The sequence below is a fragment of the Cherax quadricarinatus genome, chromosome 72 (genome assembly GCF_038502225.1).
Source record: "Cherax quadricarinatus isolate ZL_2023a chromosome 72, ASM3850222v1, whole genome shotgun sequence".
NCBI classification, from domain to species: Eukaryota; Metazoa; Arthropoda; class Malacostraca; order Decapoda; family Parastacidae; genus Cherax; species Cherax quadricarinatus.
The window spans coordinates 5,533,821-5,548,978 of record NC_091363.1 but is presented as its reverse complement, the minus strand read 5'-3'; the positions used below and the strand labels follow the sequence as shown (position 1 = coordinate 5,548,978).

General features: G+C 40.1%; 1 protein-coding gene across 12 annotated transcripts in view; it reads left to right on the top strand.

Annotated features, from left to right (window-relative positions):
* LOC128705644 (uncharacterized) overlaps positions 1 to 14,715 on the top strand; it is a 123,554-nt gene extending 108,839 nt beyond the window's left edge. For 9 of the 12 annotated variants that reach the window (XM_070100326.1, XM_070100321.1, XM_070100325.1 and 6 more), the window contains 7 exons: positions 3,010 to 3,209; positions 6,737 to 6,874; positions 8,713 to 8,911; positions 9,454 to 9,572; positions 9,950 to 10,120; positions 10,590 to 10,727; positions 12,548 to 14,715. In XM_070100326.1, coding sequence (XP_069956427.1) covers positions 3,010 to 3,209; positions 6,737 to 6,874; positions 8,713 to 8,911; positions 9,454 to 9,572; positions 9,950 to 10,120; positions 10,590 to 10,727; positions 12,548 to 12,775 — 1,193 coding nt within the window. In that variant the 3' untranslated portion in view covers positions 12,776 to 14,715. The remainder of the gene's footprint in view (positions 1 to 3,009; positions 3,210 to 6,736; positions 6,875 to 8,712; positions 8,912 to 9,453; positions 9,573 to 9,949; positions 10,121 to 10,589; positions 10,728 to 12,547) is intronic. The other 3 variants (XM_070100324.1, XM_070100322.1, XM_070100332.1) reach the window with 1 other exon arrangement.
* The last annotated feature ends 443 nt before the right edge of the window (positions 14,716 to 15,158 follow it).

The following is a 15,158-nucleotide window of genomic DNA, read 5'->3' as shown; positions in this document are numbered from 1 at the left end:
GCTTACACTTCTTGATATAAATCCCAGTAATCTATTTGCCTTATTACGTACGCTTAGGCATTGCTGTCTTGGTTTAAGGTTGCTGCTCACCATAACCCCAAAGTCCTTTTCGCAATCTGTATGGTTAAGTTCTATATCATTTAACTTATAAGTACTAGGGTTATGGGCACTCCCAAGCTTCAGAACCTTGCATTTATCTACATTGAACTGCATCTGCCACTTTTCTGACCAAGAATAGAGTTTGTTTAAATCCTCCAGAAGTTCCATAACATCTACGTTTGAATCAATTATCTTACCTATCTTTGTGTCATCGGCGAATTTGCTCATATCACTAGTAATTCCCTCATCAAGATCATTGATATATATAAACAACAACGGGCCCAAGACTGATCCCTGTGGAACGCCACTTGTTACAGATCCCCACTCGGATTTAACCCCATTTATGGACTCTCTGCTTCCTGTCAGTGAGCCATGACTCGATTCACGAGAGCACCTTTCCCCCAATGCCATGAGCTGCCACTTTCTTTAACAGTCTATGGTGCGGAACTCTATCAAAAGCCTTACTAAAATCTAAGTAAATAATATCAAATTCTTTATCGTGGTCAACAGCCTCAAAAGCTTTACTGAAGAAAGTTAATAAATTAGTTAGACAAGACCGGCCTCTTGTGAATCCATGCTGAGTATCATTAATCAAGCTATGCTTATCGAGATGGCTTCTTATAATCTCAGCTATAATTGACTCTAGTAATTTGCCTACAATTGAGGTCAGGCTTATTGGGCGGTAATTTGACGGTAACGACTTGTCCCCTGTTTTAAAAATAGGAATTACATTAGCCATCTTCCACATATCAGACACTACACCTGTTTGAAGAGATAAATTAAAAATATTAGTTAATGGTTCACAGAGTTCCATTTTGCATTCCTTAAGAACCCTTGAAAAAAAAAACCTCATCAGGACCCGGCGACTTATTTTGCTTCAGTCTGTCTATCTGCTTCACAACCATTTCACTAGTGACTGTGATGTTACATAATTTATCTTCTTCTAGCCCACTATAAAAATTAATTACTGGAATATTGTTAGTGTCTTCCTGTGTAAAAACTGAGAGAAAATAATTATTAAAAATCGAGCACATTTCATTCTCTTTGTCAGTAAGGTGCCCATAGTTATTTTTAAGGGGACCTATCTTATCTCTAACTTTTGTTCTATAGACCTGGAAAAAACTTTTTGGGTTAGTTTTAGAATCCCTAGCAACTTTAATTTCATAGTCCCTTTTAGCTTTTCTTATCCCCTTTTTAATGTCCCTCTTAATGTCAATATACTGATTCATAAGATGACCCTCACCTCTTTTGATACGCCTATAAATTCCTTTCTTATGCCCTAGTAGATATTTCAGCCTATTATTCATCCATTTTGGGTCATTTCTATTTGATCTAATTTCTTTATATGGGATAAACGTTCTTTGAGCAGCATGTATAGTGTTCAGAAAACTGTCATATTGATAGCTCACTTCGTTACCCCAGTCAACAGATGATAAGTGTTCTCTAAGCCCATCGTAATCTGCTAAGCGAAAATCTGGGACTGTTACTGAGTTATCGCTACTATCGTACTTCCATTCAATGCTAAATGTAATTGATTTGTGGTCGCTAGCACCCAGTTCCTCTGAAATTTCTAAATTATTAACAAGGGATTCATTGTTTGCCATAACTAAGTCAAGCAGGTTATTTCCCCTTGTAGGTTCTGTCACAAACTGCTTCAAAAAACAATCCTGAACTACTTCTAAGAAGTCGTATGATTCTAAATTCCCAGTCAAGAAATTCCAATCAATATGACTAAAGTTAAAGTCTCCTAGAATTACTACATTATCGTGCCTTGTGGCCTTAACAGTTTCCTCCCGTAGTAGTCTCCCTTGGTCCCTAAGTTTGGGGGACGGTATATCATTCCTAAAATCAGTTTTTCATGCCCCTCTGAAAATTCTATCCAAACAGACTCTGTATGTGTTACTTCAGACTTAATACCCGTTTTTATGCAACAGTTCAAGCGATCTCGGACATATATACCACTACACTCACACATGCCACTAGTGCATTTATCCACACCCATACCATTACACTCACACACATACCACTACTGCATTCATCCACACACATACCACTACTGCATTCATCTACACACATTCCACTACTGCATTCATCCACACATACCACTACTGCATTCATCCACACACATACCACTACTGCATTCATCCACACTCATACCACTACTGCATTCATCCACACATACCACTACTGCATTCATCCACACACATACCACTACTGCATTCATCCACACACATACCACTACTGCATTCATCCACACATACCACTACTGCATTCATCCACACACATACCACTACTGCATTCATCCACACACATACCACTACTGCATTCATCCACACACATACCACTACTGCATTCATCTACACACATTCCACTACTGCATTCATCCACACATACCACTACTGCATTCATCCACACACATACCACTACTGCATTCATCCACACACATACCACTACTGCATTCATCCACACTCATACCACAACCCATTTAAATATTTCACATTACCAATAAGAACCGTTATCAAATATGTGCATAGAACTCTTAGATTTAATTACTAAATTTTCATTTTTCACAGGTAAGAAGGAACATATATGTTATTTCAAAAGTTTTCCTCTGTATTTAAACTTCTCTTGAAATATATATATATATATATATATATATATATATATATATATATATATATATATATATATATATATATATATATATATATGAAAACTTCTGGGCAACTCATCTACCTGTCTTGTGTGTTATAACTAATTTAATTGTCCGGTATGAATATATTAGGAAAAAAATTAAATGCATGAAGAATAGCTATGTAATTGTCCATGGTTTAATTAACATGTATATACACAAGATATTCGCAAATGTTTCAATCCGAATTGGCTATGGTGTTGACAAATGACGCGTAGTCCACTCCGTAGCACTACGGGGACCCGGGATCTTCGACAATGCGAACGGCGACGCTGTCGTCATGAACGGTAAGATGGCTCAGAATGGCGCCCTCCACGACAGCAGGTCTGGCCTCAACGTCAACGCTCGCGAGTTTGTTTCTGTTAGCACCAGGCCTCCCCTACAGCATTCCAAGTCCTCCAGTAGCGTGCCCTATCAGGTGAGTTGTGTCTCATTAAGCGAATATATATATATATATATATATATATATATATATATATATATATATATATATATATATATATATATATACATGTATATATATATATATATATATGTATCGTTAAGTATTTTATAAATGTGAGCGGAAACAGTGCTTGTTACGACTTGACGTACTGTTGGAGTATGAGCAATGTGAACATTTATAAAGGGATTCAGGGAAGCCTGTTCGCCAGATTTGAGTCTTGGAGGTGGGAAATGTAGTACCTGTACTCTGGAGGAACCTCATCCAGGGACACCAGATATAGTACTGACAAACAGAGACTGTGACATCTTCCACTGTCGTATATCTCCTGGTGGAAACGTAGGATCTGACCATATCCCTGTTATAATACAACTACAAACTTCTCCATTTAGAATACCTGTACCTCCTAAACCCAATCTTAACACCCTAGGATTTGACCCCTTCAGGGCATTTCTGGGTGACGATGAAATTGTGTCATTGGAAAATCTACCTTCCACTGCAATTGATGATGCAATCAGGTCCCTGCATAATCGAATAATTGAAGCTACTAATGCAACTTGTCAATTAGCTTCCACAAAGATTTACCAACAATATAAACCTACTAGGGAAATTAGAGACAATTTAAGAAATTATCAAGCAGAATGTCGAAGGCATCTTCAAACGCGACAACCACCAGCAGCTACACTGCACCGATTAAGGCAAGAATTAATTAACATGATTAGTCATCACAAACGGGACTTATGGAAATTGCTAGTTCTTCAAGCTAATCAGTACAAACGTGAACCAGCAAAATTTTGGAGTAAGATCCGACAACTTTTAGGGGCAAAGCACAAGGCTCCTAACTACCTAGTTCATACCTTCACTGATGAGGATGATGATGTTGAAATTAAACTTGACGATCCACAGGACCAGGCTAATTTGATGGGTGATGTATGGGAGAAAATTCTCTCCCACAATAACAGTCGTCAATTTAACAATAATCATTATCAGTTGGTAAATGAATGGAGAGATGAGAACTTGAATGATCTACAACCACTACCTTCCATCGATACTTCAACTCTTGAAGATACCCACCCGCTTACTAGACCTATTACATTACTAGAGATGAGTCAGGTTATTGGAAGAATGCGCAATAGAGCCCCTGGCCTCTCTGGAATAACAATGAAACAAATAAAGTTCCTTCCCAGAAATTGTAAACAGTCTTTGGTAAATATCTTTAATGCCATCTTGGCCTCAGGACATTTTCCAGTGGTTTTTAAGACTGCTAGGATGATCTTTCTAGGTAAGCCCAATAAAGACATTCACCAACCTGGGAACTATAGACCTATATCTTTACTTGAAGTCACTGGAAAAGTTCTTGAGAAGGTCCTTTCCAACAGATTGAACTACTATATGGAGTTTAATCACTTTTTTACTGAAAAACAATTTGGCTTTAGAACACATAGAGGTACCAATCATGCAATAAATGTTATTTTCGATACTGTAGCAAGTCTAAAACATCAGGGGAATCTTGCCTTAATTGCCATCAGAGATGTTCATAAAGCTTTTGATAGCTTATGGCATGATGGCCTTATATACAAACTCATTGACCTACCAGACCATAACTGGACTTTCCTCAGAGTAATATATAATTTCTTAACTCAAAGAAAAATCATTCCCACCTTTCATGGCAGGTCGACAGAGCCTTTTATACCGACGGCTGGTGTCCCACAAGGTTCTTGTCTCAGTCCACTTCTGTTCAACATTTATGTGAATGACCTTCCTCAACCAGAGTTTAGTGATACGATTGTGACACAGTTTGCAGATGATGTTATTCATGTCGTCTCATCAACTCCGGTAACAGTAAAATACAAGTATGAGAGAGTCATAGAAAAAATGAATATTGAACTTCGTCGAACATCTAATTGGGAAAAGAAGTGGAGAATTACGACTAATCCTGACAAGGTCCTTGTTAGCACGATAGGATGTTTTGCATCAACAATTGAAGATAAAGGAGGTATCTCCATCAGAGGTACACCTGTAGCCATTAGAAACCCTAACAAGATTTTGGGATACGAAATAGGCTGCTCCACTCAACATCTCATGTAACTAAAAAGATCAACATAGCCAAAGCCGGTCTTAGCAGTCTCTTTCGATTCAATCAAGCCCCTCAACATGTCAAAAAACATCTGTATAAAATGTTAATAAGACCTATACTCGAATACCCTTGTGTCCCAATGTCATTAACAACAAAGACAAATATGCTACGGTTACAAAGGGTCCAGAATAGAGCTCTTCGCTTCATTACCGATACTAGGAGGAGAGAGAGAGTAAAAATGGCAGATTTACACATACAAGATATTACTGCCATAAATGTACGCCTTGACACCCTAAAAAAGAAACAACTCTATACAATGCAAGAACTATACATGCCAGATAGTGAACATCCTATACAAGTGGTAAATACCACGGATTATATCATAAATACTCCTCCTCACAGGACTCAAAGAATGACTCTCCCACAGAGGGTCCGTCGTTTTATACATAAAGATGATTACCCTCGACCCATGATATTGAGCAACCTCCCTGATGAAGAAGATTGGGTAACACCAGAACCCTTCTATGTATACTGAGAACATCATCTCCCCCAATTAGGGAGACATCTTATATAACAATCTAATGTAAAAATTATGCTATTTACTATGGCTGGACACCACCTGTAAGAAGCCATTGTCACGGAATTCTCTAAACTGGCCAGAAAATTATTGCCTTCATTGTCGCATAAATATCCGTTGTGCAATCGCAAAAAAAAAAAAAAAAATTGCAACTTGTATAATTACTACCAGTTCAGAGTCATGTACTTATATTCTGTTTTATCTATGTGACTCTGATGGGTTAGTCTTATACCTCTTAAAGAATATCTTATCATTTCACGTACACTTTTTAAATTACACCAAAGTGGTTGGGCCACTTACCTTTTATATCCTACCTCTCTCCCCCCTCCCACCCTTTTCCAAAATTTCTATCCTTACCCATCCTTCTTCCTTACCCATCTCACCAAAGCTCTGGTCTGGATACCGAATACTCTGGAGGAAGGGCGGGGATAGGATTCCTCAGTTCGGAGGACCATCTGAACTGCGGTGTCAGCACACTTCTGGGAAGACAGTTGCACTTGTGTCGGTTTACTTTACATATTGTAGGTAATTCTACCAACATTAATACAGTAATTGAATGAATGGCGGTGAAATTTTTGGGGGGCCACTCTATCTTGGTGGGGGACGGCAAGTGTGTTAGTTATTTTTGCCAAACTAGAAGCTAAATTCCTAAATAGCAGACTTGAAAAATAAATTCAAAATACCGTGACTGAAACCAAAATGATTCCACAAAGTAAATGTGAAAACCAGACAACGTTTTAGTGCGGTATACATTGGGAATAACTAATGGTCCAGGACGAGCTGAAACATCACCTGGTTTTCACCTGTAATTTTTGAGTTGAGTAGTGATTTGTTTTCTTGCTTTGCTAGGGTCGTCCTGGTGGTCTGCAGCACTCCAAGTCTGGCAGTAACCTACGACAGACCACCAACGGCGACGTCCGACCTCCCAGTGGCTCTCCTCCCAGGGTGCACTTCAGTGATGACAAGGAGAACGACCCCGAACTCAAGGTAAGATCAGGCCGATGGGTCGTACACTGACCCGGTGAGTGACTAAAACCACCGCCCTACCAGTGTTGGCTATCAGTTCTAAAGCAACCACTGGCTTACCAGTGGTGGCATTCTTTCTGCAAAAACGCGGAGAACCCGGCAATTAAAGTGTAATGACCGGGAACTTCTAGTAAAGAAAACGGAATTTTCATATAAAAATTACAGTAAAAAGAGATGAGTTCCTGCAATTTCCCGGGTGCTGTATGCTCCGTACGGTTTTAGCACCTCCATGACTCTGGCTTCCTGGGGTCGGGAAGAAAAGTTATCTCTGACACACAAGAGCTGGGTGTTTGCAACTGTAAGTGGAGAGAGAGAGGAGCAGCTGTTACGGCTCCCAGGTAATGACAGTGACTCAACAGGAAGTGTATCGGGCAAGGACACACCAACAACCACAGCACCAAGAACAGTAACAATAATAAGAGAAGCAGCAATAACGAGAGAAGCTGTAATAACAAGAGTAACAACATACAAACAATAACAACAAAAGCAGCAAAAATAATAGCAAATACAGAAGCAATAACACGAACAGCAACAAAAACAGTACAAGAGTAACAATAATAGCAAGAAAAACAGCTATAACAGCCAGAGAAGCAACTTCAGTAGCCACAGCTACGGCAACAGCTCGGAAATAAACAGTTAACGGAAATACTATCAGGAGAAAGAGGTAGTAAAAAACAGGCTGGAGGGGTAAGAACTAAGCTATACTCCATTTTCTTCAAATTAGATTGCCTTTGTAATTTTGCAGGCATGAAGGCTAACCCTTCATACCTTCAATATAGGGAGACATACATCAGTTACCAGCCCTCAAGATATTCTCAGTTACTCGAAAGATCCTTATGCCAGAGTAAAGATGGGGAAAGTGCTAAATATTAAAGATTGGTATACAATTTAAGCCACCGAGTTAAAAGACTAGATTATACAGTTTCATTTAGTTAATGAGAAAGGTATCTGATACTAAGATATCTAGGAAAATACCACATAAGATATCTGATTCAGGATAGGGGAATGCAATAAAATAAACCCAAACAAATAGTATAGTCATCTGGGGGCAAAAACAAAAAATGCAGATTTGCAGTAAAAAAAAAGGCCATGTACAAAATTATTATAAGTATATACTTATGGGTATATACGTAACTAGTTTTTTGTACTCTAAAATCGCATATTCCCGCATTTTTTTGAAGTGAGCCCTCAATGTAGGCTTTTGATCCAACGATTGGATATTTCCTCCCTTGACTGTGTTCCATTGCCCAGGCGCTGTATGACCCATGCGGATTTAGACTTTTCCTCTAAAACTAATAATATAAAGGTAGTTATTCATGTATTTTGCAGTAGCGACAAGAGAGTTGATAATACTACAAGGGTGTCACAATTTACTTAAACCTTATTGCTTCCATTTCTCAGACGTTTTAAGACCTCCCTACGAGTTTAGCACTTCCTCCTAAATATAATAATAATGCAGTGTTTTGTTTTCATAACTTTATATTTACGTAGTGTATTGGGCAGGCCCGGTGGCTAAAGCTCTTGCTTCACACACGGAGGACCCGGGTTCGATTCCCGGCGGGTGGAAAAATTTCGACGCGTTTCCTTACACCTGTTGTCCTGTTCACCTAGCAGCAAGTAGGTACCTGGGTATTAGTCGACGGGTGTGGGTCGCATCCTGGGGGACAAGATTGAGGACCCCAATGGAAATAAGTTAGACAGTCCTCGATGACGCACTGACTTTCTTGGGTGGCTAACCCTCCGGGGCTAAAAATCCGAAGAAAATTTTATCTCGTCTCTTAAGTGTTCATTTGTTACAGTGTGTGGCTATGTGTCGCCCTCCCTCGCTAGCAGTGGGACTACTGAGCCAGCAGCCAGGTATCAAGAGATCCAAGTCACTGGGATCAGCAGACCTGAGAGCTTCACAGTTTCTCGAGGCCTCCACCACCACTACCACCATGCCCGACCTGGGACCCTTCTCGCCCGACGTCCAAAACTCCATTTCGAAAGCCATGACGGGTAAGCACCTATTTTCAGGAAGATATGGATTATATTATTAATTTATTATTATTATTATTATTATTATTGGAGGAATGGCACCCCCCCTCCCTTGAAGGGTGAGAGGATAGGGAGGTTGGGCAAAATGGAAGTTCTTCCGAGAATATAATTTTGTCCAAATTCGCTACTTTGGTTGTACAGTACTCACCTACTTAAGCACACCAAAACTATAATTATCAACTAATCTTAAACATATGAAGATGTGCGAGGAGGATCAGGAAATAAATGACACTATCTGTTGGGTTATCATAGTCTAAATCTTCATCGTCTTAAACTATTACCACTACCTTCTTGGCCTCATCCCCCCCCCCCTCCCGTCCGCCATGTCTTCCAATTTTCTCTGGGATCTTCGTCCATTTGTGACATGACAGTGATCCAATAAGGTGGGGGTTGTGAACAAACTGTTGTATACCTATAATCATGTGTCTAATGCATTAAAAACAGCGGTATAAGAAAAACATATGTATATTTAACCTGAACGAAGGTTAACTTTGCTTTCTCAGACCCCAACAGTGTGAGTGCTCGCCAACTGATGGAGGTGGTGAGGCATGTATTCACCAGGGTGGTGGAAGCCTCGCGTCATGCTGAACCAGCAGCTAGGCTTTGTATCGCTATTATTGAGGTAACTGTTTCCGAAACACTTCACACGTGTTGCTTATGTCTTATTCATCAACTTATTGATATTGTATACCATTATTATAGCGATTTCATACTTATAAAGTGAAATTTAAAAAAATATAATTTTTATACTTTTATAAATATGCTATTATCAAATCCTGTTGATCATTCAGCACAAAGAGTGGAGGCTCGATCCTCCGTCAGCAAGAACTAAACATACTACCTAACTGTGCTGATGTAGTTATTTCTTGCATTATTATTACACTTATCGGGGAATGGGAGGCAGTCGAGTTCAATCCAAAGGGAAGTCGGGTCCAGTTTCTTGGATCAAGTGCCCTTCACAGGCATCAAGGAACCTTATGAGAAATTGGTCTCTTGCAGAAGGAGAAGAACGAGACATTCCTGGAGACGCTACTGAACACCTGCCAGGAATACTTCCAGGAGCGAGATCGTCTCCTAAGAAACAACCCACCAGCACCCTACCCAGGTTTCGTTCCCGCTCACCCGCGCTGGATCGCCTACATGACCTTCCTTAATGAGATGTACACACAGGTGCGTACTTGTGCATATTTATGTGAAGCTGTAAACCCGTGTGGGCCATTCATCACAAGGAATTAGTACAAATTCAGATAGTTATAGTTGTTCATTGATAAAGGTGCAGGGCGGATCAAAATAGATACGACTCAAGAAATCGTAATGACACGATTGCAAACAAACCATACCCCCGGCCGCGGGTTCAATCCCGGCCGGGGGTATGGTTTAAAATAGATACTGTAGTCTTCAACTCCATTTTGTGAATTAGTTGTCAGTTGTTGCAGCCAAGGTTTTCTGAATTAGACGGGATTTTGGTCCGTCCTGGTTCATTAACCAGTCGTGACTTGATAATGATCTAGGACGAGCTCAAAAATCGAAAGATTTGTTTTCAATTTGTAGGTTAGTTGTGAATCTTCGCATCTCTGAAATCACTAATCTTTCTAACAGTTCTAGAAACGGCAAACTTAACAGTTAATCCTTTATCCAGCTCAAGCGACGGCACGTACAGCTGATGACGAAGAGGATGAGGAACAGTGAGACTGCACCCGGCCTGCTGCTGCTCACCTTGCTAGCTCAGTGCTGCCAAGTCTGCCTCAAGGAGAATGCTGTCAACAGCCTTGCAGAGGTATTATTTTCTGGCCAGTTGATGTGTACCACAGTCTGAGAATGTGTTTTGTTTGTGTTTTGATGTCTCTTTCGTGACTGTAACTCGGACATTTTTTTTTTCAAAGTAGTTTAACCTGCGCGGGTTTTGAACATAGTTGGCCTGCAAGAATGAACTAATGAGATCTCGTGTGAGTTGCTATTGCCGTTGGTGAGCAAAACTCTTTTAATTATAAGTATCGCAGCTACCTCGTCAGTCACAATTTTTCAAAAGATAGGATGGGAAGAAAACTGTCTGAAGGTGACAACCATGGTGGTAGCCATCTCGTGTTTTATTTTGCAACAAATAAAGCCTGCTTCTGTGGCTATTGTCATGGTCGTTCCAGAGTGCAAAAGTGGCTGCATTTAAGTGTACTTCGTCCTTTAACTACTTTATTAACATAAGCAAGTAGTGGATATTCCGTGTTTACACTAGTGTTTAATAGTTCCAATCTTGTGGAAGAGGTAGTTCAGCCTGAGGTAATGCAGAACCACTTAGTCTCTCCTGACAATACCTCTTGTCAGTTGTAGTGGTACGTAGTCACTAACTGAAGAACCAAGTGGCTGCTGGAAGCCAGTAACCAGGGTCTCATGGTGTTCTGTGGTGAAAGACACGAGACACCAAGCAGCTGCCCTGGCCACGTTGTCACCTCTTATCAGGAATCCCAATGTTGTCCAAAATCCAGTTAATCACTGGTCGCTGCTCATGTTATACGAGAACAAAGATTCAAGTTACAGAGTAAGCTTGTGTTGCGGAAATGTGTTGCTGTGTAGAACTTACAAAGTCAAGACCTGAAGAACCTCTACACAAAGCATAATGTTGCCCTAATATAAACTTGACTCACAAAATCGTGATGACACGATTGCAAACAAACCATACCACGGACCGGGATAGAACCCGCGATCAGTCTCAAAACTCCAGACCGTCGCGTTAGCCACTGGGCCAGCTAGCCACAATAAGATTCATCCAACTCTCTGATCGCGGGTTCTATCCCCGTCCGTGGTATGGTTTCTAATATAAACTAATGAAACTTGGGCTTTTATTTTCATTACTATCAGCAATACTGTCAGACGGTTGAGGATGCCCGTCATGAGACATACTGTTCTACATCAGTGTTTTCCAGGTTAAGGGCTTAGAATTCCTCTCATGTGAAGTCAAAGACAAACTCGACCCTGTTTTGTCTACCCCAAGAAATAAGATTAACGGTTAATCTTAAACACATTCATTTATATAATTAAACATTTCATTGCTTCAGCCCATTTGCAACTGGTTGTAAATTTGATCCGATTTTCACTTGTAATTATTGTTAAAATCACTTTTATGGAGTTAAGGCAGATGAGTTAATTATATTTTGTCTTAATTTTTTTTAACACGTTGGTCGTTGTCCACCCAGGCAGGGTGACCCAAAAAGAAAGAAAAACTTTATCATCATTCAACACTTTCACCATCATTCATAATCACTGTCTTTGCACAGGCGGTCAGATGCAAGTACTTCATATACTTTAACTGAAACATGTAGTAATTATTTTATATAATGTGCTAAAATGATTATTTGATAACCCTTCATGAAACAGGTGTTCACTTTAAATGAATAAAGCTTGTCTGTCATACTACTGGAGGGGGGGGAGGACACTGCTCCGGTGAACGGCGTTTATTTCTAAGAATTAGAACTGCCCTCCCCAGCCTTGGATCACACTTGTTTGCTTCCCATTTCCCAAGCGCTGTATGACCCCTACGGGTTTAGTACTTCCTTGTGATTATGATTATATAGCTTAGCATTAATAATGATTTTGTCTCTGCAGACTGAGTGCCTTTTCTTCGTGTTAACGGGTCTCGGGAAGGATATTGAGGTGGAGCTGCCACACCAGATGGCCAGAGTTATGAGTGCCGCTCGTGATGCCTTCCTCACCACCGTCAGAGTGCCAGCCGTGCGCAAGACCCTCCTCCAGCTAATTGAGATGCACGCTGCAAGGTGGCAGCTCCCAGCCCCTGCAGTCATGTATTACTACCCGGGCTCAGGCAACAAATAAGCGTGTCTGAGGTGCAGGTTCCAGATAAATTAAGTACCCCAGTCTGGTGCCAAATTTCTGGCTGTTAAATTCGTATTGCCATATCAGTCATGAGGTAAATTTATGTTTATAAGTCTGCTGGCAGTAAAAGGGTGTATGTATTCCAGTGACTCCATAATCCTCCTGTTAAAACGGTGGGGTTGTACAGGATGACCCTAGTCCTAATATGTTATTTTCTCATTCCTAAGATATTAAAGCGTTAATATGAAGTGTGTAAACAAAGTCATGTGGGGGCACCGCCAGCTTGGCCAGCTGAGATACATACGATTTAATCTTTATCCTGAGTGGATATTTAGTAAAATGTGACTTGCAGCAACAGCTGGCCCTGTCACAACCAATGGATTAGTAAATAATCCTCATGCAAATTGTATCCGGTTCCACTCAAGGTAGGTTCCTTGTTGTCGATGAGGGGCTCTTGATCTAAGGAAATCGACCAGTCTTCAAATTCCTTGGATCAAACCTGATTGTCGCTCCCCATTTTCCAAGGTACTGTATAACCCTGGTTCGAGCTCACATGATACCTTGTTTACACAATTTACGTTCAAGGAAGTGTGGCATCTTGGTTTACTGTCTTATTATAATTTTGTGAATGTACATGGAACCAAATAATGTCATCACACTTTGAAGTGAAAACATGTTGTCTAACAATGGATATTCAGATATTAATCTCTCGACATAAAAGTTACCAGCCACGAATGACATTTCACAAAACACTGATCAGCGAGACGTTTTGTTTTTATGCATTACATTCGACTGCAGGAAATGTCAGATGGCAGTGGGACAAGGGCCCATCTTCTGATCACGTTTACAACACTACTGGACCCCAGGACTGTAAATATCATGGACTATAACAAGGAATAATATACCTTTAGTGCCATGTTACATTAGTTACACTGTTAGGGGAGGTTTCCTTGATGTCTTCTTGTTTTGCAATTTATGATTGTTATTGGAAGGACTCTTTAAAAGGAGGAAGCCTCATACGTGCTAAGACGTACAGTATGAGAGGTCTGCTGAAGAGGTGCCTACTCTTCGTAAATAATCAATAAGTTCCAGTTAGCACCAGGAGGGATGTCTCAGCCTGGCTTCAAATCATCGATCGACCGACCTAATAACGATTCTCGATATTTCGATTGATTACCCTTATATGCCCCGGCCAGGGTAATCATCCTCCAATAAGGTTCTGGCCAGCCGGAGATTGGGCAGTGCCCGTGAGTGCTCGCTCATAGCTTTCCCGTTGGTGAAAGACTGTTTATCTTGCATAGATTAACAGTGCCTAAAAGTTTTCAATTAGCTTGTCACTGGATCTGCCATGTGATGTGGGTTGTGGCCACTGGAGAGCTATATATCAGATACTCTGGTTAAAACAAAGATGAGTGCCCTTAAAAGACTGATTGAAAATTACATTTCAGCCATCACTGCAATATATCTCGTGTTAGAGGTGTATTTGTAAACAGCGTTCTGTTTGTATGTCTTGTATACGTATGGTCCACAGCTTGTCACTTTCACAATTCCTATATACATTTATTACATATCGCAAGTGCTTCACCGGCTGTGCCTATGAGCTATTTCCCTTACACCCAGCTAAGTCTGAGACAAGCTGATAGTCTTCCAGAAAGGTCCATCACCATATTCCTGCTTCAATCTGATTCTCTCTCCACACACTTTCTAGCCTATGACCTTTCAATTTTCACTATACAAAATAAGTTTCTTGGTAATCATGGACCAGGAAGGACTTGCCCTCCACAGCAAAAATAAAACATGCAACATCAGGTCTCCTTGTAAACAGATTTATTTTACGTTTTGTATCTTAATGCAGTTTTTCACATTCACCTATTTGCTATAGACCTGATTTTGTAATTGTTTTTAATCTGCCACGTCCTTGCTCAGCTGTGTTTAGTCCCCTCTTTGGGGAATATACTCGGCCTTATTTTTATAAATGTCACTTGCGGTAAATTATAGATTTTCTAGGATATTTTTGTGCTCCATGAACTTTAAAAACTATAGGGAATATATTGAAAACTGAAGTGCCTTATAGAAATGTGACACAACAATCAAAACTTTTTGGAGGATTGACAATTGAACCTTACGTAATGTCAGGAATTATAGCCAAACTTTTATGGTTGATGTGGCACATGGGTTCATGTTCTACCATGTACGTCCTAGCGACAAAATATAAAACTTTCATTTCAAAATTTCTGAAAATTATGATTGATTTTTATCAGTGTATTGGTATACTCAGACTTAAGAATATTTGTCTATTAAGAGAATATGGACCCAGATCTGGAATTTTGTAGCATTCTGCGTGTGTTCCATGTCAATAGCTTCTACACATGTATAGCATAAA